General features: G+C 48.5%; 2 protein-coding genes across 2 annotated transcripts; both read left to right on the plus strand.

Moving 5' to 3' along the window:
• Nucleotides 1–8,272: 8,272 nt before the first annotated feature.
• On the plus strand, nucleotides 8,273–11,318 carry LOC130607136 (uncharacterized). Its single transcript, XM_057423996.1, has 4 exons — nucleotides 8,273–8,558; nucleotides 8,883–9,058; nucleotides 9,709–9,863; nucleotides 11,031–11,318. The coding sequence occupies exons 1-4, from the start codon at nucleotides 8,482–8,484 to the stop codon at nucleotides 11,310–11,312; spliced, it is 690 nt and encodes a 229-aa protein (XP_057279979.1). The 5' UTR covers nucleotides 8,273–8,481; the 3' UTR covers nucleotides 11,313–11,318.
• A 170-nt stretch (nucleotides 11,319–11,488) lies between these two features.
• LOC130607135 (tRNA N(3)-methylcytidine methyltransferase METTL2) lies at nucleotides 11,489–23,129 on the plus strand. The gene is made up of 9 exons (XM_057423995.1): nucleotides 11,489–11,600; nucleotides 13,137–13,228; nucleotides 16,873–17,234; nucleotides 18,564–18,613; nucleotides 19,077–19,137; nucleotides 20,108–20,247; nucleotides 20,972–21,078; nucleotides 21,257–21,322; nucleotides 22,644–23,129. Exons 1-9 carry the CDS (start codon nucleotides 11,521–11,523, stop codon nucleotides 22,793–22,795), a joined length of 1,110 nt encoding a protein of 369 aa, XP_057279978.1. The 5' UTR covers nucleotides 11,489–11,520; the 3' UTR covers nucleotides 22,796–23,129.
• The last annotated feature ends 773 nt before the right edge of the window (nucleotides 23,130–23,902 follow it).

Raw genomic sequence — 23,902 nt, forward strand, 5'->3', positions numbered from 1 at the left:
GCTGGCTGAGGGTGAATTGTGGCTCCTGGGAAGAGCAAAGCCTCCTGTAAGGCTCCTTTTTGTTTCACTTATTATGGGCTAAGTGAACCCAAAGATGCGCTAAGTGTTCCCAGCCAGGGTGTATGGTGGAGGAGAGCAGCATCACCACCTGCCTGCTGAGTGTATGAGAACTATCAGTGGCTTTTGGAAGAGGAAAATGCTGCTCTTAGTAATGCTTGAATGTTTAGTAATGCTTGGAATGAGTTTGTTCCTAGGCGTAGTTCCAGCCCTTCAGAGAACACATTCAGGTGATGGTCAACATTTCCTTCCAGTGGTTGTTTGGGGGGGTTTATTTTGCTTTCTTTATTCCTTGCTATAATTTAACAGCTTTAACCTGCCAGAGGGGAGACTGAGATGAGCTCTTAGCCACAAGCTCTTCCCTGTGAGGGTGCTGAGGCGCTGGCACAGGGTGCCCAGAGAAGCTGTGGCTGCCCCATCCCTGGCAGTGTTCAAGGCCAGGTTGGACACAGGGGCTTGGAGCAAGCTGCTCCAGTGGAAGGGGTCCCTGCCCGTGGCAGGGGTTGGAGCTGGAGGAGCTTTTAGGTCCCTTCCAACCCAAACCAGGCTGCGGTGCTGTGGTGCCTCTCTGAAAGCTGGGCACGGGGCTGCGGGGACACCCAGCGGCCACTCTTCACAGCAGCATTTCGCCTGGTTCTCTGCTCCCCCCTCAGCCCGCCCCTGGACCACAGGGTGCAGGGCGCCCAGGGCAGCACCCGGTGCCCGCGGCTGCACTGGGGGTTGAGGAGGGCGCCCCAGCACCCAGGTGTGCTCTGGGGTTGGATTGGGTTGGATCTGCCCCCAGGAGAAGCACTTCAACTGCAGGGTAGGCTGAGGGGAAGGCAAAGGGATCCTCAAGGCTACAACACAAAGGAGCAGGATGAGACCACCGAGCTGGCTGGCTGAGTGGGAGTTTGGGGTGCAGGAGTTTCACTCGATTCCTCTGTGCTTGCCCTGAAGCAGCACTTGGTTTGGGTCCCCACGCCATGATGCTGCAGAGCTTGTGGGTCACCCTGGGGTGCAGAGCAGTCACCCACTCTGGGAGCTGCACCCACTGAGCCCAGTCCTTCCCATAGGATGCATCCAGCCTGCACAGGGGCTGATCCTGCGCAGGGCTATGGGTAGGATGTTGTCCCCATCCCTGTGCCTCCCTGCGCCCCAGGTATCCCACTGTGCCCCATCACACCCTATCCCAGCTTGCTGGTGGTGCAGAGCTGAGCCTCGGAATGTTGCTGGTACTACCAGGCTCTCTGTGACATCAGGCAGAACACAGGGTGCTGCAGGGGACCAGAAAAGGGTTGAAGTCCCTGTTACAACAGGGCTGGGTTGAGGAGGGGATGGATTCCAGCAAGCCGCTGGATTCCCATGAGCCTGTAGCCATTGAGGCCCTGCCACAGGCATCACAAGATAGCTTAACAGAAATTCAGGCTAGTCAGGATTCATCCGTGTGCTCGGAAGCCCCACCAGGCCCCACGCCGGCTGATGTCCACAATCACGGCAAGATCTCCAGCAGGACTTCCAAATGCAGCAAGAAATCCATATCCAGCAGGACCTCCACATCCAGAAGGGCTTCCACATCCAGTGGGACCTCTGCGTGAGTGAGGGGGTGCCTCCTTGGATGGAGGGAGCCCACATTTGCTGTGTTTCAGTCTCCTTATGTTCCCTGCTTGTCTGAAAGGCAGAAAAGCTGCAGGGCATAAGGGGAGGGTGATGGAGAATGTTGTCAATATTGCAGAGACTCTGGTCAATACTGGTTGCTGTTGATGGTTGAGAGTTATCCACCTAGGCGGGTGACACACAGGAAGAATGTGTCAGGGGAACATAAGGCAACGCAGGTGAGGGTGAGCAGCACTGGGCCCCACACATCCACATGAGCTCTTTTGGCAGGATGCCCGCACCCCAAAACTATGTGCCCATCACCCCCACACACAGCCCTCATCCCCAGGGATGCAGCTGGGTCATGCCAGGGGCTGTATGTCTGTATATTATCCTGGGAAGCACAGACAAGGATTTGGTCTGGAGATGGATCTGACTGCTGCTGAGCATCCTGATGTGGCCCAGCTTGGGGTGGACACCTACACAGGAATTGGGACACTCCACAGGCCCACCAGATAGAGGCTGATGGGCCCCTCTCATCCCCCTCCCTGGGCTCAGCCTATGCTCAGGCAGTGTTTGATGGTGTGGGTGTATCTGCCCCCAGACCCCCTCTTCCTTCAACCTGTTACCAACTGAATGGCTGCTGTGGAACAAGAAGAAGAAGAAACAGAAGACCACAAGTGAAAGCCAGGACCAGCCGCAGCAGCAAGTCCCAGTGGTCAGCAATATCAAGGGGAGCACTTCCCATGCACCACAACCCAGAGCCCCCAGCATCCCTAGGACAGCTGTCACAACCCAGGGCAGGTAACAAAGGGACCATCTCAGGTTGAGCCAGTCCCACCCTTGAGGCTCTCTCGGGGTGATCTGGGTCCCCAAGGCAGAGGGACATCTCACACTTGCCCCTTGTCTGCTCCCTTAGTAGGAAGAAAATGTCCAGCGTGAGCGTGAGGCAGTACAGTGAGGTGAGAGGAAAGCAGGATGAGGCTGTGCTGGAGCCAGAAGGTAACTCTGCTCCTCCCCAACCATTTCAACTGTGTTTGCTCCTCTGAAATCCTTTGTTCCACCTCGATGATGGTGGAGAAACCAGAGTGATGCCATGTGTGCGGTTCAGGCAGAAGATCCCCATTTCCCATTGAGCTGTGGGAAGAGGCAAGACCCCTGTTTAGCTCAAGTTCACTGCCCCTTGATGCCAGCGAGCAGGGCTGCTTGCAGGACCATGAAGACCAGCTCCTGGAGTGGCTTTATCCCAGAAACCCAGGGCTGTGTCACTGTTGGGCAGCATAAAGAAGCGTGAGCAACCAGAGGTACCTCCTGGGGTGGGTGGGGAAGGCAGTGGTTGCTCTCAGCTACATTTGCAAGCAGTAATAATTCCAGCCCTGCTGAACCTGCACGTTTTGGGCTGCGTTGAGGCTGCTGGTGTTAGGGACCACTAGATGGTGATGTCTGTACGGGCTTGGGCACCTTTCTGGGCTGTTTTCTGATCATCTCCACAGGGGATGGAGATCCCCAGGGGAAATTTCCCCCATGGAGGTTTCCAGCTAGTGGGGACAGCCCTCAAACCACCCCACAGACACAGTTCCTGCAGCAGCACTTCGGGCCAGGGTTCCTTTTGATGCTACTTTTACTTCTGAAAGCACTGAAGTGCCTCCTCTTCTTGGAACCCATTCATACATCCTATAAACTGATCTCTGGTAATAAATCCAGGAGTGAGCAAAGCGTTTCACACTGCAGCAAGGAGATGATTTAAGGTGTCTTCTATCCCCTCCACAAGCCAGAACTGTGTTTTCCAGGTCTCTAGGAAACTTTCTGAAATGAAACATATCTCCCCATTGGGTCTAGGGAAGTGGGACAGCGTTGGAGAGGTGAAGCCTCAACTACTGCCAGAGGAAATTCACTTACTAGACCAGGATCAGCTACCCCCAGAGGAAATCCACTTAGCAGACCAGGATCAGCTACCCCCAGAGGAAATCCATTCAGCAGACCAGGATCAGCTATCCTCAGAGGAAATCCACTTTCCAGAGGAAATCCACTTTCCAGACCAGGATCAGCTACCCCCAAAGGAAACCCGCTTACCAGGCCAGGATCAACAGGAGGCACTGGAGGATGGTGAGTGTACCAGCACCTCGGGATTGTTCAGGATCTGGAGCATCCACTGGGCAGGAGGAGTAAGACTTGAGGACCAAGAAAAAGCTGGAATTAAAAACCGAAATGCTGACATTTCCCAGGACACAAAACCACAGGATAATTGAGGCTGGAAGGGACTTCAAGAGGCCTCAAGTCCAAAGCTGGGTCAGCTGTGAAATGAAACTGGGTTGCTCTGGGATTTACCCTTTATAGGACTTCCAGAGCTGTAAAGGAGTCAGGGTTAGCCTGGGATGACAGTGTCATGCTCTGGGGAAAGCCTGGCACTCCAGCCAAAAAGGCCCTGATTTGGGAAGCAGTTTTGGGGTGAGATTCTCTAAAATCACCAAATCCTGTGTGGATATGAGATGTCTCAGTCTTATAAATTGCCCTCTTGGTGAGACATTTAAAGCTGCAGCCCTGCAGATTCTTGTATTTTGGGCTCCCCTTCCTCAAACCCACTTTCCCCACTAAGCCTCATCTTCCCAGATATCCCAGGGGACACAGCTGACATCCATGCTGCAGATTCCAAGGTGGGCATCACAGAGTTCCCCTCAGCCAGCGAGGAGCTGCTGGAAGTCCTAGAACACATCACAGATGGGGACCACCATTTCCCTGCCTTGCTCCCTGCTCCTCTGTGGTCCCTACAGCCACCATCCCAGTGCCAGGAGCAAGGGGAGGCTGTGAGGCATGGGCTACACCATGCACTCAGAGCTTAAATCCTCTCCCTTTCTCCCCTCACTGTAGTCTTGTGTTGAGTTTTGACTTTGATTTATTTGGCACATAGTGGGACTTGTGTCATGGCAAGATAGAAATGCCACCCCTCAGCGTATCAAAGAGGGGGACTGTGCTTAGAGCCTGCACATGTGGTGCAGCATGGAGGGACATGATGGGAGATGAATGGCCATGGAAAGGGAATTTAATCCTTCTTGGCCTCAGCATCCCACCCTGCCTGAGGGGAGGGAGTTTCACTGCATTATTGTGGCTACAGTCCTTTAGATCCTGAGAGGGAAGGGGTAGGTGAAAGGCAAAGGAGCCTCTATAATTATTAATAACTATTTTTGCCAAGTGTCTCTGTGCCAGCATGCAGAGCAGCTTTCCAACCCTTTCTTGTTACAGAGGGGACAGACACTGAGAAGAATCTGAGCTCTGACCTGGCCACAGTGGTGAACTACATCTCAGAGCCAGAGGACTTGCTGTGTCTTGCTGCTGTGGATGATGCCTCTTTGGCTGCCCTTCCGCTGCCATTGTCAGAGCCTGACATCTTCATGGAGAACCAGGCCTTGCTGCTGGAGAGATGCCCTACTCCACCCAAATATTCCCCAAACCCTACCTTAGAGTACAAAGATGACACCGAGGACATAGAGTCCATCCTGGAATCTATCACCAGCAAGGTCCTGACCAGCACTGAGAGGCTAGAAAACTCAGGACACATGGGAGGTAAGGGCAGGTCTTTTTCTTTGGAAGAAACTTAGAAATCTCTAGAAGCAGATGAGCTAAAAGCCTTGTGCATGCCTGTACTGGTGCTTCTCAGATGACAAGGACATGATGTTAACACAGAAGCTACACAAGGCAACTGATTCCCTTAAAAGGAATCTTGAGTGCTGTTTTTCTTCCTTTCCTTAGAAGGAAAACAACTCTCAGAGGGGCTTTTTGATTTTCCTAGAGGACAAAGTTGCTGCCATCAGTGAGGGCTCCATCCTGTCCATCCCAGAGATCCATCCAGACTCAAAGGAGCTGAAAAAGGCAAAAATGAATGGTGAGTGCATCGTAAAAATACTGGTGGCAAGGAGCCCCTGGAGGCCTCCAAACCAGCCTCCCATGTGGAGCCAGTTCTTGCCTCATGTCTGCCAGCCAGAGCAGGTGCTGGATTAGCAGATGAAGGACAGTATCTGTGACAGAGAGCTTGGTGTGATGTTAATCCCCTCCTGTGACTAGTCAGCCTTTGGCTACCATGAGCAGAGGATAGGGAAGGCTGGGAGGGCACGGGGTTTCCATTGCTGGACAGCCTGCTGCCCATGAGCATGAAGAGACGGTGAGTTAATGCTGCAGTAGCATGAAACAGGGAGAGGTGTCATCACAGGGTCCTTCCAGCTCTCCTGGTGATGGCTACAGCAGAGAGTCCTGCCTGATGGGAAGCCTGTGAGACTCTCCCCTTATTTGTCTTTCCACATCCAGAAACAGCTGCTGCTTCTCCTGTCTGGACTTCCAAAACCAGTGCGATGACAAAGCCTGTGCCAATGAAGAGGGTGGTAAAACCTCTCCCAAAGAAGCCAGTGTGGTGAGCATGAAGGGGGAAACTGGGTGTTTGGAAATGCTGCTGTCCCTCATCTGTTCTGTGATCACGTGCAGGAGTCCTGCCTTCACCCACATCTCTACAGTGCTGTGTGTGTCAGCATTATCAGTCTAGAGAAGAAATGCTGAGGCATGGTGCTGGATTGGGCCAGGCTTCTGAGCACCAGCCCTAACAAGGGCTATGGGTCACAAAGCTTGGCTCATCCACCATTGCAGTGTGGTCAAGGGAGGTTTCCAGGGCCACTACCTCCTGGCTGATGCTCCTGCTTCCCCACACACACCAGGGTGGCCCCAGCTGCCCTCAGTAAAAGCTGGCCTGAACTGGGGAAGACAGTGGAGATCCCGTTATCATTTCTGTGCAGCCTTGAGGTGCCACACTGTTTCACTCCCATCTCTGTAAGCATGGAGCTGGGCGGTGAGCTCTTCTCTGGCAGTGCTTCCAGCACTGTCTGGCCCTTTGGGCTGGGAGAAGGACTGGCACCTGCATTGCTTGCTCCAGCTCCATCAGCAGGACCTGTTGTCTCTTGCATGCCTCTCAGTTGTCAATCTGTCCATCTCTCTTTTTGCCTCTGTGTGTGTGGCAGGGACCTCTCACATACCCCTCAGCAGGGAACTGAGTGCAAAGCAGCAAAGAACATGACAAGGAAACAACAGAAAGGTAATGTCCCTTTGTTACAGGCTTCCCCCCTTGGAAGGCCTGTTGCCAACACAGCCAAGAGTGGTTTGACCTTCAGCTTGGCCCTGCAGCATTGCACAATCCTCCTGAGACAATAACCAGAGTACAAAAAGGAAGGGGCAATCCCCTGTGCTAAGGATTTGGGGTCCCAGTGACTGAAGGAACCATCAATACCCTTTTTGACAGAGCTAGAAACAAACCAACCACCTCAACCAGTGCCTCAGGTTAAATACAGCCTCACCTTTCCTCTGACCAAGTTTTCCAACTCCCCCTCAATAACTGTTTAGAGGCTGATGCTTTGCCACTGGCCATAAGAAACAACCCACCTCAATCCCAGTACCAAATCCCCAGTGGTTAAAGTTCATGGTTTCCAAACAAATATAATACAGGCAGTGCCTCCCTCTGGCCCATTTAATTCACTGTCCTCTGTCCTCTCAGCATCCTCTGATGCTTTCAACTTATTCCCCAAAGACTCAGGTGGCAATATTAAACCTCACAGTCTGGAGGTGACCACTAAGCTTAGAATAATAGACTGGTTTGTGTTGGAAAGGATTTTAAAGCTCGTCCAGTTCCAACCCCTGCCATGGGTAGGGACACCTTCCACTAGAGCAGCTTGCTCCAAAGCCCTGTCCAACCTGGCCTTGATATCCGTAAAGACACAAACAAGACTCCCTTAAAAAAGCCCTTTAGCTTAACCAGTCAAGAGGTGTACAATGAACTGGTGTGTGCAGATGCTGAGGAGGAGTGCACCAGACCACACATTACTCTCTTGTGGGTTGTTCCAAGTCAACTTCTGAGTGTGCAAACCAATCCTCCTCCATGTGCCTTCCCATTGCCCAGGGCAATACCGTACTCAGATGTTTGCTGTAGCTGGGCTGCTGTATTTTAGTATTTACCAGGGATTAGCTTTCACAGCTACACGTTGCACTTTTGGAACTCTTTATGCATGCTGAAGTTACAAGTGGACCCAGTAACGACCCAGTTACAAGTGGAAAGCTTGAACAGCTTTTTCCCTACTCTTAGATTCTAGTAGCAAATCTTTGTGTGGCACCAGCTCTGAGCTGCTCGCCCCAGCATTGCGTTACAGCAAAACCCTGCTCTGCTAACAGAGATGCCACTTGCCTGCAGGAGACAGACCACTGGATTTCTCTGACTCCCTAGACAGTGCTACTGACCAGATGTGTTTCACCCAGACAGTATGTAAGAGACATCCTGCTCCACCAAAAGCCTCCCTTATCCAGAGATGTCTGAATTTACCTGATTCTCAAGACAATTGGTATTTACTGAGCAGCTGGGACCCAAAGAAACGAAGGGTGCTCTATTCAGACAAGACAGCAATAGTTCAATGGGCCACGACAGGCCAGCTCAGGGTTAGCCCTGCCCCCGTGGCTTGCCAGTCTCAGGGACAGGGGCAGGAATCCAGCATTCGGTCCAGATGTTCCTGGCTGCAAGAGCAGAGGCCAAACTCTTCTTACAAGATGGGACACAGAAGGAGTAGATCTCACCTTCTTTAGCTAATCATAAGCTTAAGGGAATTGTCCTACCTGCTAGATACCTAACCAGTACTCAGCAGATAAAGGGGATGGATCCCCATGACATAACTTGTCCAGACTTCCCTGGGAGCTGCTACGGTCTTGGCTCCTTTTGAGCTCTGTGAAGGTTAAGACAAGGCTCAGTCACAGCTCTGACCACTCTCTTCCCCTCCAGCATCTTGGGAAAATCACTCAAGCAGCTTCACTTCTGCCAGTGACAGAGGAATGCTCTTCTTAGAAGTCTTCTTGAAGCTGGTGGAGTTGGCAGCTCTGCCCCAGAAAACTCTGTTTGACATTATCAGGTGAGCTTCCTTAGCTCTGTGAGATAGATGAGGGAGATCCCTCTTTACTGGGAGATTTGTGCCTTATAAAACAAAAGACTGGATCTCCAGAAACGTTTTGTATCTACTTGGACATGCACCTGCATAGCTCAGACACCTGCTCTACAAAGACTGTTGTAAATGCCACCATAAATTGTGTCTATCACACAGTTTAATATCCTTTGCAGTTTAAAATATCCTCACATGAACCAGGTCTTCCCAGATATGCAGGTGCACAGCAGCCAGTGCTGAGTGAGGCCTTGGGCTGTGTTTCATGGGACAACGACGCCCTCTTTTGTCTTCTAGTCACTACCAGAGGAAGCTTAGGGACCAGAAAAACTGGATGGATGATGACGCCTTCAAGTGTGGCAGAAAGATTTGGAAAGAGGTGGTTTACCCTACTACACCTTCCTTTGCAAGCACTGCCCATGACTCAGCTGGGAACAAAAAGAAGGCAGCAGCTCACACAAAGAGCCACAAAGGTATGGCTTGACACTATCACTCCCACTGTCCAAAAGGGAAGTCACTGGATCTGTGAGGGTGACAACTCAAGTGAGGCATTTGCCACAGGTTCTCTGTTCCCTCCTGGCATGTGGCCTTCTCCCAAAGTGCTTCTGGTACTGGGTTCAGCAAGGCTCAGGGTCAGCCCTGCATTAGCAAAACTTTCCCAAGGTAATTTCCAGGAGGATCACACTAAAAGGAGCTGGAGCAGAGCTTGGGAGTTCATTCAGCTCAAAACCCTCCCAGGGTGAGAAGCTGACTCAAACAGTTGTAGTGGGTCCTGCCAGAGGCTCATAGGGGGGAAGGCATCACCTTCTAGTGTCTGTAAACAGCCTATTACAAAGAATGTAGCAGTGGGCGAGTTCTGGGTCACCCCAACACCTAGAGGCACCTCTGTGCCATGGATTGCTGCAGACTAAGCACTCAACATTGTAGCCAAGGGACTGGTGCCTGTGTGGATCTATGCCTGCTAACACTGGGCATGCTGATGGTAGCTGCTTTGACTTGTGGTTCAGAGGGTGAACAGCTCAGGACTCACCGAGTCCTTTCCAGGTGAGAAGAGGAAACCAAGAGGCAGCCAGCTGCAGGCTGCACAGTCACTGATTCCTATTTCCCTTTGCCCCCCCCTCAGGCAGCCCTTACACTCAGGTCCCCATCTTCCTACATCCTAAACAAGATGCAGCAATACTGAGGAAGCCAAGGAAGAGCTTGCAGAAGACAGCCAAGAACGCACAATCCACACTGCTTGACACCCGCTGCTTCTGTGAGAGAAAACGGATGCAGAAGGTGAGAGACAAATGATGCTTCAGGTATGTCATAGCACAGCAGGAGGTGCAGGACAGGGCTGAAAAGCCAGGCTTGCTTTCATTCAGGCAGCTGCTCTCAGGCCTCCTGCTCCCTGCAGGAAGTGGAGATGATCCCTCGATGTCAACACTGAGTGCCTAAATACATCACATTACCTGAGAGCAGACAGCCCAGCTAGGACACAAGTCCTGGTGTTAAACACTGAGGGCAGATGTTACACGTTGCAGTATGGGGAATGCAATCAGAGCAGCACTAAGAGTGACTGGTCACTCATGTAACCCATACATTAATTGGCTGGTGAATGCTTTAACTAGATATGGGTATTATTGAGCAATCGTGTCCTAAGTGTAAAGAAAAATGAAACCAGAAATATAAAAGCTTACTTGTTTATTACTGTTAACAGTCAGCATGAATTGGTTATAAGCCAGCTTGTGCCCAGGCAGCCAAGAGGCCACCAGCATCCTAGCCTGTATCAGCACCAGTGCAGCAGCAGGAGCAGGGCAGTGGTTGTGCCCATGCACTGGGCACTGGTGAGGCTGCACCTTGAACCGTGTGTTCAGCTCTGGGCCACCCACTACAAGAGAGATGTTGAGGTGCTGGAGCAGGGCCAAAGAAGGGAATGGGGCTGGTGCAGGGCCTGGAGCACAAGTGTGATGGGGAAGGGCTGAGGGACCTGTGGGGTTCAATCTGGAGAAGGCTTAGGGGGGACCTGATCGTTCCAGGAGCGGCTGGGCTCTGCTCCCAAGGAACAAGGGATGGGACAAGAGGAAACGGCCTCAAGCTGCACCAGGGCAGGTTTAGATGGAGCTGAGGAACAATTCCTGCCCCAGAGGGTGCTCAGGCATTGGAACAGGCTGCCCAGGGCAGGGCTGCAGTCACCGGCCCTGCAAGTGTTCACACACTGTGGAGACGAGACCTCAGTGCCATGGGGCAGTGGTGGCCTTGGCAGTGCTGGGGTAAGGGTTGGACTGGGTTAAATGTGTTTTCCAACGGGGTCGAGTCCATGATTCTGTTACCTGCCAACAGCACCTCGTAACACATCACTGAGTGCCTTTCGCACATACACACGTGGTGCGTGTCCCCACATGGACAGAGCTCATTTCCCCACCATGATCCTCTGCCTGATTCCCACTTCCCTCCTCCCCTCAGAAGGCGCAGGCAGCCAAGCCGCCCCGGCAGAGCCCTGCCCTCTTGCAGCACAGCAGCCTGCTGAAGCTCTGGCACAAGCTCAGCGAGGACCACACCGACAGCCGGCTCTCCCACCGCACCGCATGCACCTGCTCGTCCCTGTGGAACACCGGACGCGACCCGGAGGCAGGCACCGACTTCTGTGGGCTCTGTTACCTCAGAGCCCGGCGGCGGGCGAAGCAGAGAGCAGCCATGGAAGCCAAGCTACGATCGTGGCTGGATGACAGCACCACAGGCCTGTGAATACCGGATAACAACGGGCTGAGCCCCGGTGTGTAAAACGCGAAATAAAAGCAAGTAAAAGCAAGTAAAAAGCAGCTTTATCGCCTCTGCCCGCCCCCCCGGCACCGCCGCCATCGCTGAGAGACCGGCCGGCCCTTCCCGCCACCGCTCGCCCGCCCCAGTCCTCTCCCGGGTCGGCGCTTCCGGTTCCGGTGACGCTCGTCCCGTCATGGCGGCGCCCAGGGAGCGGCAGCGCTTCGGGAGGCGCTTCCTCACCGACCCCGCCCGCCTCTTCCAGCACAACGCCTGGTGAGGGCGGCCAGCGCCTCGGCCCGCTCCCGAGCCCCGGGCCCTGTGCGGGGACACCCGGGGCGGTGCTGCCCGGGGCGGCGGGGGGGGGGGGGGAGGAGCGCGGGAGGCGGGGGAGGCCTCGTTCTCGCCTGCGGTCTGCGGTGAGGCTCCGTGGAGCGGGGGTCTCGGCAGCCGCGGACACCGGAGCAAGCCCTGGGGCTGTGGGTGCGGGGAAGGGAGGCTGGGCCGGGCAGGAGGGCCCTGTTCTGTCCGGGGTGATGATCCCCGTGGGGTCCCGAGCCTTGCTCTGTCCCTTCCAAAGCGGTTGGGATGGTTCAGGCTGCCTTGAGGTTGTAGGAGAATGGGTTGGTTTGCAGCAATTGCTTCATTGCTGTAGTTAGTAACAGTTAAACTATCTGCTTTCAGAAATCTCTAAACCCTTCTCCATCTGTTAGTGGCTAAGGTGTAAATTGTACAATGGTCATGGCACCCATCTGCTCCTGGAACAGTGTGAGATGATGCTAGGTGTTAGCTTGGAATGGGAGGCTTCCTTTGGAGAAAGCTGTTTTCAGATATGTTAAACACCCAAATTTCCTGGGAACTGGAGGTGATTTGCATTTTGGACGGACATACCTCCACTTTTGGTCTCTGGCTGCTGTTCCTTGTTAACAATTGGGTATGTTTAATGTGTAATAAAGGGAGTATGCGCATATATCAGCTTGTCATTCATTTTGGACTCCATTCTGCCAAAGATAGGTTGCAAAAGCGTATCCTCAATGCTGACTTCCTGCAGAAACTCCTAGTAATCTAGCTTTTCCACACTTGACACTTAAGTCTGTGTTTTGTGAGTTAATATCAAAACACTAATTTCTCCTGAGGCCAGAATAGTGCTTCTTGGTCTTTGTATTCTACTTTTCATTCACTTGCTTTAATGAAGAAAGGTCAAGTGAATCACTTTAATGACTCCACAGCTGTGCATTCACATTCAAGTTATTAATGCTTGTTAATGCTTTAAAGCTTCCTGCATATTTTTCTCATAATTGGATTTAAGAGAACACTTTGCCTTCCAAATAACCAAGCTGCCTTTTTTTTTTAACTTCAGAAAAGGTACTTTTCTAAGGCAGATGGTCTGCGTTGGTGACCCCCATGAGTGGAAACACACAAGCACCTACCTGTCCATCACCTGCATAGGAACGAGTGCTTTTCACCCTGTGATGGTGGCAGTTCCTCTCTAAGGAGGCCTGTTTGCGCTGAGTGCCCTCCGTTGTTTACAAGAAGGGTTTATTTCCTCTCAACTTGGTGGAGCATCAAATAGGAAAAAAGATTAGGGGACAGATTGGGTGTCTCTTGGGATCTCTCCCAGTTACATTGTTTGTAATGTTATGAGTGCAGTTCATTCAGAACCGTGCTGATAGCTGTTGTACTGCTGCTGAGCTGGAGTTAGAGCCTGCGGATGAGCTCAGAGCTGTTTGGAAGGTTGTCTGGACCTTTCTCTTTTCTCTCTGTCTGCCCTGTGATTCTCAGCTGAGTAGTTAATCTTATGTTTCACAACAGGGATAATGTGGAATGGTCAGAAGAGCAGGAAGCCAGTGCCAGGAGTAAAGTTCAAGAGAACAGCTCACAGCTATTGCCACAAGATAAACAAGGTACTTTTGGGCAGTCTTCTAATGTTGAGTCTTGACTTGTGCATGCAAGAGTGGAACTGTGACCAGAGCTACATATGCATCATCATTTATTCCTCCCTTCCCCCCTCTTTCAAATCATTCAAAATACATTACCTAGTTGTTGATAATGAAAAATGGAGAAGGAGGAATCTTTCTGTTCTTAATTTACCTCTCTGTGATTCCTCTACCTTCTCCAGCAGCTCATCCTACTGGAACAGAAATGGTCTTAGCTTGGAGGAGTCATCTTGGATTGAGCTTCTTTGTTCATGCTGTGTGTGTTTAAATACTTGTTCGTGTTCCTTGTCAACAAGCTTCTTTTGCTGTAGTGCTGTTGCGTCTGCTTATTTTTGCTCTCTAAAGCTTAACTTCTAGCAGTCAGTCTTCTGTTACTTGCATGCTGTGGAGCTATCTGATAAAAGCTCAGTTTTTCTCTTAAGAAGCTCTAATAAAGTAGTGTCCATATCTCTCTACCAAGTGAGTAACAGCATGATAATGGTTAAATGAGAAGTGAGGAAAAATTATCTTATCATGATGGAAGTGTTTATCGTCAGAAAGGCAAAAGAAGAGATTCCAGAGGTTTAATTCCCTCAACCTTGGCTTAAAGGATATTTATATGTCCAAAATGCAATGCTTACCTGAATCTGAATCAAGCTAAAGTTGCACAGCTCTATAGTCAAGTAATACAGCTGAAGCTGTTCCGATTAATGGTGAAGCTGTTCTGGTTAATAACGCATCTTTCCTCCACACCTCTTGCATATCATCCAGTCCCTTAAATGAGGGTGAAATGGCTTCCTGTTCTTTGGTATGATAAGAGACTTGTTTGATGATGATCATATTATATCCTGCTGAGCTCTAGGATGGATCTGTTCCTTTTGTTCAAATTAAATTGAGTGTGTCGTCTGTAAGGCGATGCTGAACACTACTGGAGCTATTGAGACACTTCCCATATAGCTTCCAGTTGTGTTCACAATAGCAAATTTAATTATACCAAAGAGCAACCCTTCTAATTTCTTGGATTCCCAGAAGTATCCAGCAGTTTCTATTGTGATGCCCATTGTGTTGAGTTCATTTTAAAATCTGGTTAACATTAAAGGATGCTGTCTGTCATGCTTTGAGAATCTATATGCAACTATGAAATCGTGGAGCAATTTGCTGTTAGAGCAGTTTGTCAGGTCTTCATGATGTATTTCCCAGACTGAACAATGGAGGCCAGTCAAATTTTGATGGTTGCTATTCAGTGGGAAGCGTGTGGAGACAATGGGATGGCTGAAACGTAGGGAAGCCAGCCCAGCCAACTGTGCCTGAAGGGTCTGGTACTTTGGGAATCACTAGTGTCCAAGCAGGAGAACAAAGGCAAGCTATTGGTCATTATGGCTGTATTATTCTGTGGACTTCTTGGGGCTGTCAAAGTTTGTTCTGAAGAAGGAGAGAAGCTCTCTGGGGTATGTTGAAGATGTGTCTTCTGGCTGGGAACAAAGAAAGAAGTGGAAGAGTTTCTTGGTTTCCTTTTGAGGCTCCATAATTACCCCCCCATACAATTCAGGGGGTCCCTGGTTGTCTTCCTGTCTTTTGTGAACAGTTACTTTTGTTTGCCCTTCTTCTGCAATGTGAAAGGGTGAGTATGGGCTTGGCTTTGGGGGTGTCCTTACAAAGACGAGCAGCCAAGTCAGGAGTCCTTATCAGAAAGGTCTCCGGAGGAATCTGGCTTGCACGCCGATGTCCCCACGAGCTAATACCACAAAAAGGATTTTGAAGCAAGTGTTTTGTGAACTTTTCTGGCATAAGTTGTGCAGGAAAGTCAAACTGAAAAATGAATATGGTCATTTATTTTGCTTTAAATCTGTTTCTTGCATGATCTTGCATTCATATTGTTACTGATCCTTTATTCCAGTGCTTTGAAAATGCTAGGCTATGAGGTAAAGGAGCTTTAAATAAAGCTTCCACACATGCAGGTTGCAGTACAATAGCTCTTCAATAGTGCAATATCCACCAGAATTCCACAGTAATTTGACACAGAAAGAGCACAATGTCTTGTTCTGTGTTAGACTGTGGCAAAAATGTGGCTAATCCAAAATGGCTGGGCTGGAATTTTGCCCCAGCACCTCAGGTAAGCATCCCATTGCAGTCAGGCTGTCATGGGATTGTTGGGGTCCAGCCTTGCATATTCCTACTAATACATGGAAGAAGTGACAGCTCAGGAAGGAGCGTGCCAGGGGATGAATCAGTAATGCCCCTTCCTCTGCCATTAGCAGTCACTGAGTTCTCCTATGCAGATAGTAAACTGACTTGACCCTGCATACTTACTTGGAGCTGTGGTGAGATCATAACACAAGCTTACTGCTTTAGTCCAGCATCAGACATTAAAATGTCTTTCAGCTTGGGGTTTAAGGGCAAGGCTTCTTAAAAGGAGAAAATTGTGGTAGTTGAGATAGAGATTGTTTTTATTTATAGCTCTTTGTGCTTCAGGGGTAGATCCTACTAAAAATATACATATGACTGACTTCTGAGTTTTCTTAAAGACATTTTTATCTGTATTTGGCTGAGGCTATGTAGTTTTCCAGGCATTCTTGGTTCATCCTAGTATCTCCTTTCATGTATCTTCTAAACACTTCATGCTTTTCAAAAAGACAAATAAAACTGCAGTTCAGATACTAATGCTGCTTTATTTCTGTTAACCCTGCTCCTTGTAGATGTTGGAGAGACGTTATCCATTCTCACATAGAGTTGTCATCTCTAACTGGGGCAGAATCATTTGTATTCAGTAATGCACTTGTTGCTGTGCAAAGATGGCTGAGGAGTTGCATGCAGTTGAAACGCACTTGGGATGTAAAGCACAGGGTGCTGGAATTAGCTCTTCTGAGGGACAGATAACTCATCACATCGGTGAGAATTCAGGAAGCCAGTTGGATTTGTAACTTCCCATGGCAAAAATAGTTTCCCTAGAACTGTGCTTCATCTGAAATCTGCCAAGGTGTGTGGAAATAATTCACTGGATGACTTGAATTTCATTAGATCATGGCTTTGTAAATGTTCTTCCAGCTTTCTGTAATATTCATCTTGCTCCAGGAGTGTGTCCACTTGCTGTGAAATGATAATGCTTGCTGCTAAAGTTAATTCTTACCGTCTGCAGTCTGTCCTCCTTAGCTCTTCACTACTACTTTAATGGCAGTGGTCACTTTTGTTGACCCTCCTCTTTTGTTTTCATTTCATAAATGTGTGATGCTCTAACATGCACGGAACTGTGGAAAGCAAAGTGCTGCAGACTGGGCTCTAGCAGTATCCAAGTTACTGTTAGAGATGGAAGTAAAACCTGGATTTCTTCGTTCTAGCGTCCTTCAAAGAGGCCTTTTCTGTAGCCAGCTTCCTTTAAATCCTGCCAGGAGACAGACACTTTCCTCTTCTGCCTCTTTCCCCTCTTTTAGTCCTAACAAAGTGACAGTGAGGATGCAGGCTGAGTGTTGATGTGAGCTGGCAGGATTTAAATAAAGGTGATTTTCAATCCATGACCTTACCTATTAAAGCAGATTGCTGAATAGATGGCTGCAGTGATCATTCACTGTCTGAACTGATTAAACTCCGAGACCTTCTGATTTGACTGCTGGTGATGTTTTTGTTTGTGTTCACAGAGGAATATGAGGTGAATGCTAAGAGGTACTGGGATGACTTTTATAAAATCCATGAAAATGGCTTCTTCAAGGACAGGCACTGGCTGTTCACTGAATTCCCTGAGCTGGCACCTAACAGGAAGCCATGTCAAAATGGGGATTCTCTGCATGAATTTAGTAACAAAGAAGAATCCAGCAGCGAAGAGCTGGGAAGCTGTGAAAATGGACATTGTTCCTTGGAAGCCAGGGCAGAGAATGAGTTAAACCTGATAAAAAGCACACCTAAGATCTGCACAGAGAAGTTGGCTACACAGAAGTATAGTGAGCTGAATGAAGGTGATGGGGATTACCCAGGATCATCTGCATCTTACCGTATATTAGAGGTAATAACTGTAAAAAAGTTACACATGGAATAGTCCCTTGTGTCAGTGTCAGTGTGACAGGGACTGTCACATGTATCATTGGCAAACAGCAAGTGAATGGGATGATTGCCCTAAGTCAGTAAACTGCAAGAAATAGAAGGCAGCTTAGAACTGAATTAAACCATTAAATCTGTTGGGATTCTTTTGGTTCAGGCTATGAATTGGCAGAGCACAAGGGCCATAAGAAGTTTGAGAGTTTAAAAGACAAACTGACTATCAGATGTTGAAATAAGCATTTAAAAGTCACCTTTTGAAAAGCTGATTCTTGTCTGTATAAAGCTTTTCCCTTGTCGTGTATGTTTTACATGTTTGCGCTGGCTCTTGTCACATCTTGGGGGGTGTGAAACAAAACAACAAATCCAAGAATGTAAAGATGCTGTTTGCTTTGTTCCTTATGGCCCTTGTAGTAATGGGGAATCTCACATACAGGGTTTGTCCCAGAAAAGTCTGTAGGACTTGTAATGGACAGCTACTAGCAACCTTTTGCTCTGTCACCTCTAGTTTGTTCACTGGGGATACCACTGGTTTTGTTGAATGCTTCACCTTCTATGTAAGTTACACCCACCCATGGAGAGTCAATATGAATTGTCCTTCAGGTTTGTTTAATCTGTGGCTTTAAGACTCCCTCAGACTTTGCATTCATGGTCATTGTGGCTTTCCTGTCTCATCTGAATGCTTAAGTAACATTGTCACTGCAAGCCATTCGTGGTGTTTTCAGCTCAGTCTATTTCCATTTTACTGATTCCTTAAGCATACAGAAGCCAGTTCCTCAAACCCTTCTCTTCAAATGGGAACAAGCAGAAGGAATAATAAGGCAGAATCAGAATAGGCCTGGTCGTAACTTGAGGCAGAGCCATCTAGTGAAGGAAACTTCAAAACAGCAGGTTGTAATTGTAGGAAAGAAAGTTCTCCCTGCATTGCTCTGATTTTCTATGGAAGTGAATGCAACTAATCCATGGCTTTTGCCAGTGCTTCAGTGACTCATACTGGCTGTTACGGTTGGGATTCCAGCAATAACAGTTTTCAAAGGAGTAACAATATATAGCTTGTTAGTGAGATCCCTACGAGAACCAGCTTAGTGGTTTCCCACAAATGCTTATACATAAACCTGCTCCTCAGAGCTGAACATACTCAGATCTTGCAAGGAGATTTGCAAAGGGTCACTGCTGTGCTCAGCTGTTACTCATGAGTTGCTCCTTGGTCCATGGCTGTAAGGGGATGATTTGGAAATACCTGCATGGGAGATGCTGAAGAAGTGATTTTCATTCTGTGTACATCTGCTTTGTGCAGGTTGGCTGTGGTGCTGGAAACACAGTCTTCCCAATTCTACAAACCAACAGGTAAGTAGTTCTCAGTAGGTTTTTACCTGCATGATGCACCAGCCTCCTAAAAACAACTGGCAAAGTGCTGCATGTGTTCTTAGCTTAGACAGTCTCAGATGCAAGTGGTACTTTTGCCATCTGCAACTTCAGATGATTTTGGTTTGACCTTGGAAATACTTGGTCTTAGAATGCAACCCACAAAACATAATGCAAGTTTATATGTCTCATTCTGAAAGCAATTTCACACAGGCCTTAGCGCCTGTTCTGGAAGGAAAAGTAAGCTGTGAGCTCCATATGAGAATAGCTGGGGCGTAAAGGAGTGACTTGATCCAACAGATTTTTCACAAGACATTATTAACAGAGATAGGCTAAAGCCTGGGATTTCTGGCTCCCAATTCTGTACTCTGTGTATTTGAGACATTTCTTAATCCCAGTGCAGCACCTTTATATAAATGATGATCATTTATTTTCTTTCTTTCAGTGATCCAGGCCTATTTGTGTATTGCTGTGATTTTTCTACTACAGCTGTGGATCTTGTCCAGGTAAAGTCAGTGTTGACTTGTGCAGGTAGGAAGTACATGGTGCCAGTTGCATGTGAACACAGATATATCACAGCTGTGTAGCTGTGTTGGCAGCTTTCTTTTCTTTAGCTAGCCCTGATGCCGACCCTTGCACTGGTAATAAGGCAGATGAGCCGTCAAAGATTGCAGAAATGAGGGAAGTTGAAGCTCTCAAAATGTCACACTGGCAGCAGACAACTCAGCCAGATTTTCTTTCCCCAGTGGTTGGCAGCTTTTTTAGCTGAGTAACTGCTCAACCTTGAAAACAGTCAGGCTATTTTTTAACAGGAACTGAAACTGGTTTTGGTTTGTGTGTGCGCTGCTGGCACTGCAGTCCTGGGAACGTGGTTTGGGTGCTTCTGCACAGACAGCTGAGGAGGGATACTGTTTTCTGGGGAGCAGGAGTGGAATTTAGTCAAAGGACAAACATTTCAGGTCAGAACAGAACTGAGAATATATGAAGTATCAAGTGTAATCAGTCATTTTATGAGAGGAGATGAGATCGGAAGCACAGCAGCGGAGGCAGCATGCCATTTTATCCTCTTAAGGTGACACAAGCACTGTTTATAGAAGCTACTGCAATCTGTAGCAGCAGCTTTAGAAAACTACACAACTTAAGGCAGCCAGGTTTGATTTTGGTGTATAGGGAGCAGTTTGCTTGTATTTGAAGTGAATATTGATTTCAGAGACACAGAGGGGGGCCCTGACACTCTTGCTTTTGTATAGATGACTAGTTTAATAGTGTAAATCTCTCACTTTTTACCACTATTAATGGAAAATCTGACCTTATAATCATCCCTCAGTCCAGTACTGGGGTTTTGGCAGTGCTGATTGCCTGACTTGTTACAAGTCCAAAGCTCTTTGTAAATCTCCCATGAATACTCCCACATCCAGATAACACTGAGATCAAGGTCTGCTGCTTATGCTTTTATTTCTCTCTTCTTAAATACAGAACAATGCAGAATATGATTCTTCTCGCTGCTTTGTGTTCGTCCATGACCTGTGCAACGACCAAAGTCCTTTCCCAATGCCAGAAAAGAGTCTTGACGTTGTTATTCTTATCTTTGTCCTCTCGGCGATTCTCCCAGAGAAGTAAGTTGGAATAATTCCTTCTGGCTGCGGAAGATAATGCATATAGGAGTTGAGCCCTTTAACAGTAGCTGCCCTCATAGCAAGCAAAAGTTCTGGTCCAGTTTTCCATTAAGCCTCTGAAAATGGCATTAGCAGGTACTTCAAGCTGTAATAACTCTTGGTGCAGGGTAGGTGTGATTTGAAAGTGGGAAATGGCTATAGGTACACTTGCTCCCCACTTCTGAACCCCAGCCACACTGAGCACTCGGCACCCATTTGTGGAATATATGCTGCTAGATTTTAAAGCTCAAAGGCTGCATTGATTTCTCAGATGGGAGGTGGTGAGAAGGGAGGGGACAGGTTCAGGAGTGCTGTGATTTTGGTGTGACTGTTACAGCCTACTGCTTTTTGTTCCCTTCGGTTTTATTTCACAGCATTTTTCATGTTCACTCCTTGTTTTCCAGAAACCAGTGGAAATCCTTTTGTAATCAGTAAGAGAGAGCACTTAATCCTTGCTGTGGCAGGCTAAGTTATCATTGGAGAGAAAAACGAAGCAGAATCGGGGAGTGTCAGAAGTAAGGCAGCCAAATAAAATCAACTCACCTAAGTCTGAGAGAGCTCAGAGAAGTGCTGGCTTTTGGCTGCTCTTTGTATGAAGTCAAAACACATAAAACTTGATACTTTGTGGAAAGTATGAGCATCATTTTGCAGACTGTTGGCTAATTCTGCTTTGTTCTTTCCTCAGGATGCAAGGCATTGTTAACAGACTGAGTCGTCTTCTGAAACCAGGAGGGATGATTTTGTTGCGAGATTATGGCCGTTACGACCTGGCCCAGCTTCGGTTTAAGAAAGGTATTTTCTTCTCCTCTGAGTAGTCTTGCTGCATCACTACTAGGTGCTCCTGCTCTGGAGTAGTGTCTACCCCATGTAGAAGACACACAGTGTGTGCTGGGGAAGTGCCTCTTGTTGAATGGCAGTTGTTGATATTTAAATGATAGCTGGTAACTGTTTAAATCCCTCTTCTCCTTAGGTCAGTGTCTGTCTGATAACTTCTATGTGAGAGGTGATGGCACCAGAGTCTATTTCTTCACACAAGGTAGGAAGCAATAAAACATCCTCTCTGACTCTCCTCACCTTTTTCTGTCCCTGTGTCCTCAGGTTTTGCCACTAGCTCTTTACACCCTGTCTTCCTTGGAGCAAGGGGGAATGTTCAAGTGTCTCTCAATTGCACAGGGACCTGGGCTTATCACTTGCTAATGTGAATATGGTGTGGTGAATTCCATAGTGGAAAATCCTTCTACAGAAAGACTAATGTGTTTGCTGCACTGGGAGGGGTGGGATTGGAGGAGCTCTCCTTGAATCTTGTGAGATGGACATCACTTGGAGGAACTTCTTCTAGCTTCAGTATCCTCCCATGAGGAAATAGGTAGGACATAGTTGAGCACTGAGGCAGCCTCTCCAGTTCTGCTGCTGCTTGGTGTTCAGCAGAGTTGTGTTCTCCCTGCTTATCACCAATAGTGCCTCCAGTCACTTCCACTCTGCCCCGCTGCGTGGTCAGTTTTAGAGCAGTGACACAACTGCAACAAGCTCTTCCCTTCTGCAGTGCACAAGTCTGGTGTTTAATGCGTGTTTGGCAGACGCTTCATGATGGCAAGCATCTGATAAAAGAGCACAAGCTGGGACCTGTTACCCTTTTCTACAGAAACTCCATACAAATCACGTGCTCCCAGCCTGCAGTTGAACAAGCTCTCTGCTGCTCAGCAGGACTTGCTCTGGCTTTGCCCACAGCCAGTGTGCTGGGGCACCATGATCCTTATTTGCTTGGTCAGGAATACCTGCCAGTGTAAGTGCTGCCAGCCTCGAGGGCTCTTAGTGCTTTGATTGGGCCCCAGCAGGGTGTGGTTTCTGTAAGGATTTTATTCCCAAACTTAACCTTAATGAATCCCATTCCCCTCCAGCCTCTACAGCACACATCTCATTGCCACCATTTAAAAGCGTAGGGCCGATCCCATTCTTTGCTCTTGCAGACTCGGAAATTCTTCTGGGGAGAGTGGGGAGGGGGGAAGGAATGGATCTGTCCCTACTCGCCAGAAGATGCTCCCTTAACCAGTGACTAGAGGCAGTACCCATGTCTGAAAGTGCTGCTGTTTTCTTTGTCAAGTCTGTGTCATACCAGTTGTCCTCCAAATACTTCTTCCCTTCTTTGCTAGAAGGTAACTGAAAGGAAACTAGAGAAAGTGTGATCTTAATCCCCCCCCATAGTAGATGAGTTAAGTCCTGTCTGATCTTTACGTTTCCCTGCCAGAGTGAGACGGTAAGTTTCCTCTGTTTCATCTTTCAACGTAGTTTAGCTCTCACTGTGAGCAGGCATCAGTTAGATGAAAGCTCAATCTCCTCCATCTCCTCTCTACTTCCAGATGAATTAGATGAGCTCTTCACAAGAGCTGGGCTGGAGAAAATCCAGAACCTGGTTGACCGGCGGCTGCAAGTGAACCGAGGGAAACAGGTGACCATGTATCGAGTATGGATCCAGTGCAAATACCTCAAGCCTGCTGGCCCTCAGCCGTGAGGACACGTGGCATGCTGCTTAGGTTGGAGCCTCTTTGCGGCCACATGCAGTGTCTCCTCTTGGTGAGACGTGGTTTTACGGAGTTCAGCATACACGAGACCTCAGTGCCTTTTCCAGTGCTTAGCATCACTTCCAGGGAGTGGAAGGATGGATGCTTTAAGAGGAGATCAAGCAGTGCTTTAGATGTCTTGCTGCTGGTCTGAGTTTTTAACTTCTTTATGGTTTTAACAACGTAAGGAATGGTTGTGCTGTCTTCCAGCAGCTGAGCAAGTTGAGTAGTGAGTCACTCTTACTCTGCATTTCCACATGAAACAGAAGGAAAGCTTTGACCTTACCTCTGTGTTGTGTACTCCTGTCTTGGGAACAAAAACCATACAAATGGTAAATCTCCTCTCTGCAGCTGGTCATGAGGCCTAATAGGAATCCCTTTCCCAGTTTATCTCATGCAGCTCTCTTCTGCTCATTCACGTTTGTGCAAATCCACAAGTTAAAAATGCCTCAATTGAGGTCAGGAGCTGAGACCATGCTGGTTTCTCTTTGCCACCCTCCTCCTGGATGCCTTATGTTGTGCACACAACCTGCGAAGAAAGCAGATTATGCTGCTTTGCCATCACTGCCCTCAAGGGTGTTCATAGAGGGAGCTAGCGCTCTATAGAGCAGGTGCCACAAACATATTTAAGGCAGGGTCAGGTTTTTGAAGGGGGCTGATGCCAGTTTGGGGCACCTCCAGAGCATCACAAGCAGCTCATGGGAGCAGGGTTTCCCCAGAATTCCCTGCTTTTTCTGCAACCCCAGGTCACAGACTGTATTGCCCTGTCCTGGTGGTGTGCTAAACCCAAGCAGACAGGACACCTATCTTGGATAAGAAGTCTGAAGTGTGTCACCCACTCTTGATTCATTTCTTAGAGGAAGCCAACACTGTGGCTTTCTGAAGGTATTCCCCCACCTTTGACAGCAAATATCTTTTACCTCAGCTTGTTTTCTTTTGTTATTTTTAGGGTATGGTACAACAAGCATTAGAATAAAGTTTGTGGTAGTGCTTTTCAGTGCTAGTTTGATTAATATAAGTCAGGCTTCCCCAGAAGCTCACGTGCTTCTGCACGCCTG

This window comes from Pezoporus wallicus, unplaced genomic scaffold (genome assembly GCF_028554395.1).
Source record: "Pezoporus wallicus isolate ANWC-B61680 ecotype Strahan unplaced genomic scaffold, APGP_CSIRO_Pwel_v1 contig_8251, whole genome shotgun sequence".
NCBI classification, from domain to species: domain Eukaryota; kingdom Metazoa; phylum Chordata; class Aves; order Psittaciformes; family Psittacidae; genus Pezoporus; species Pezoporus wallicus.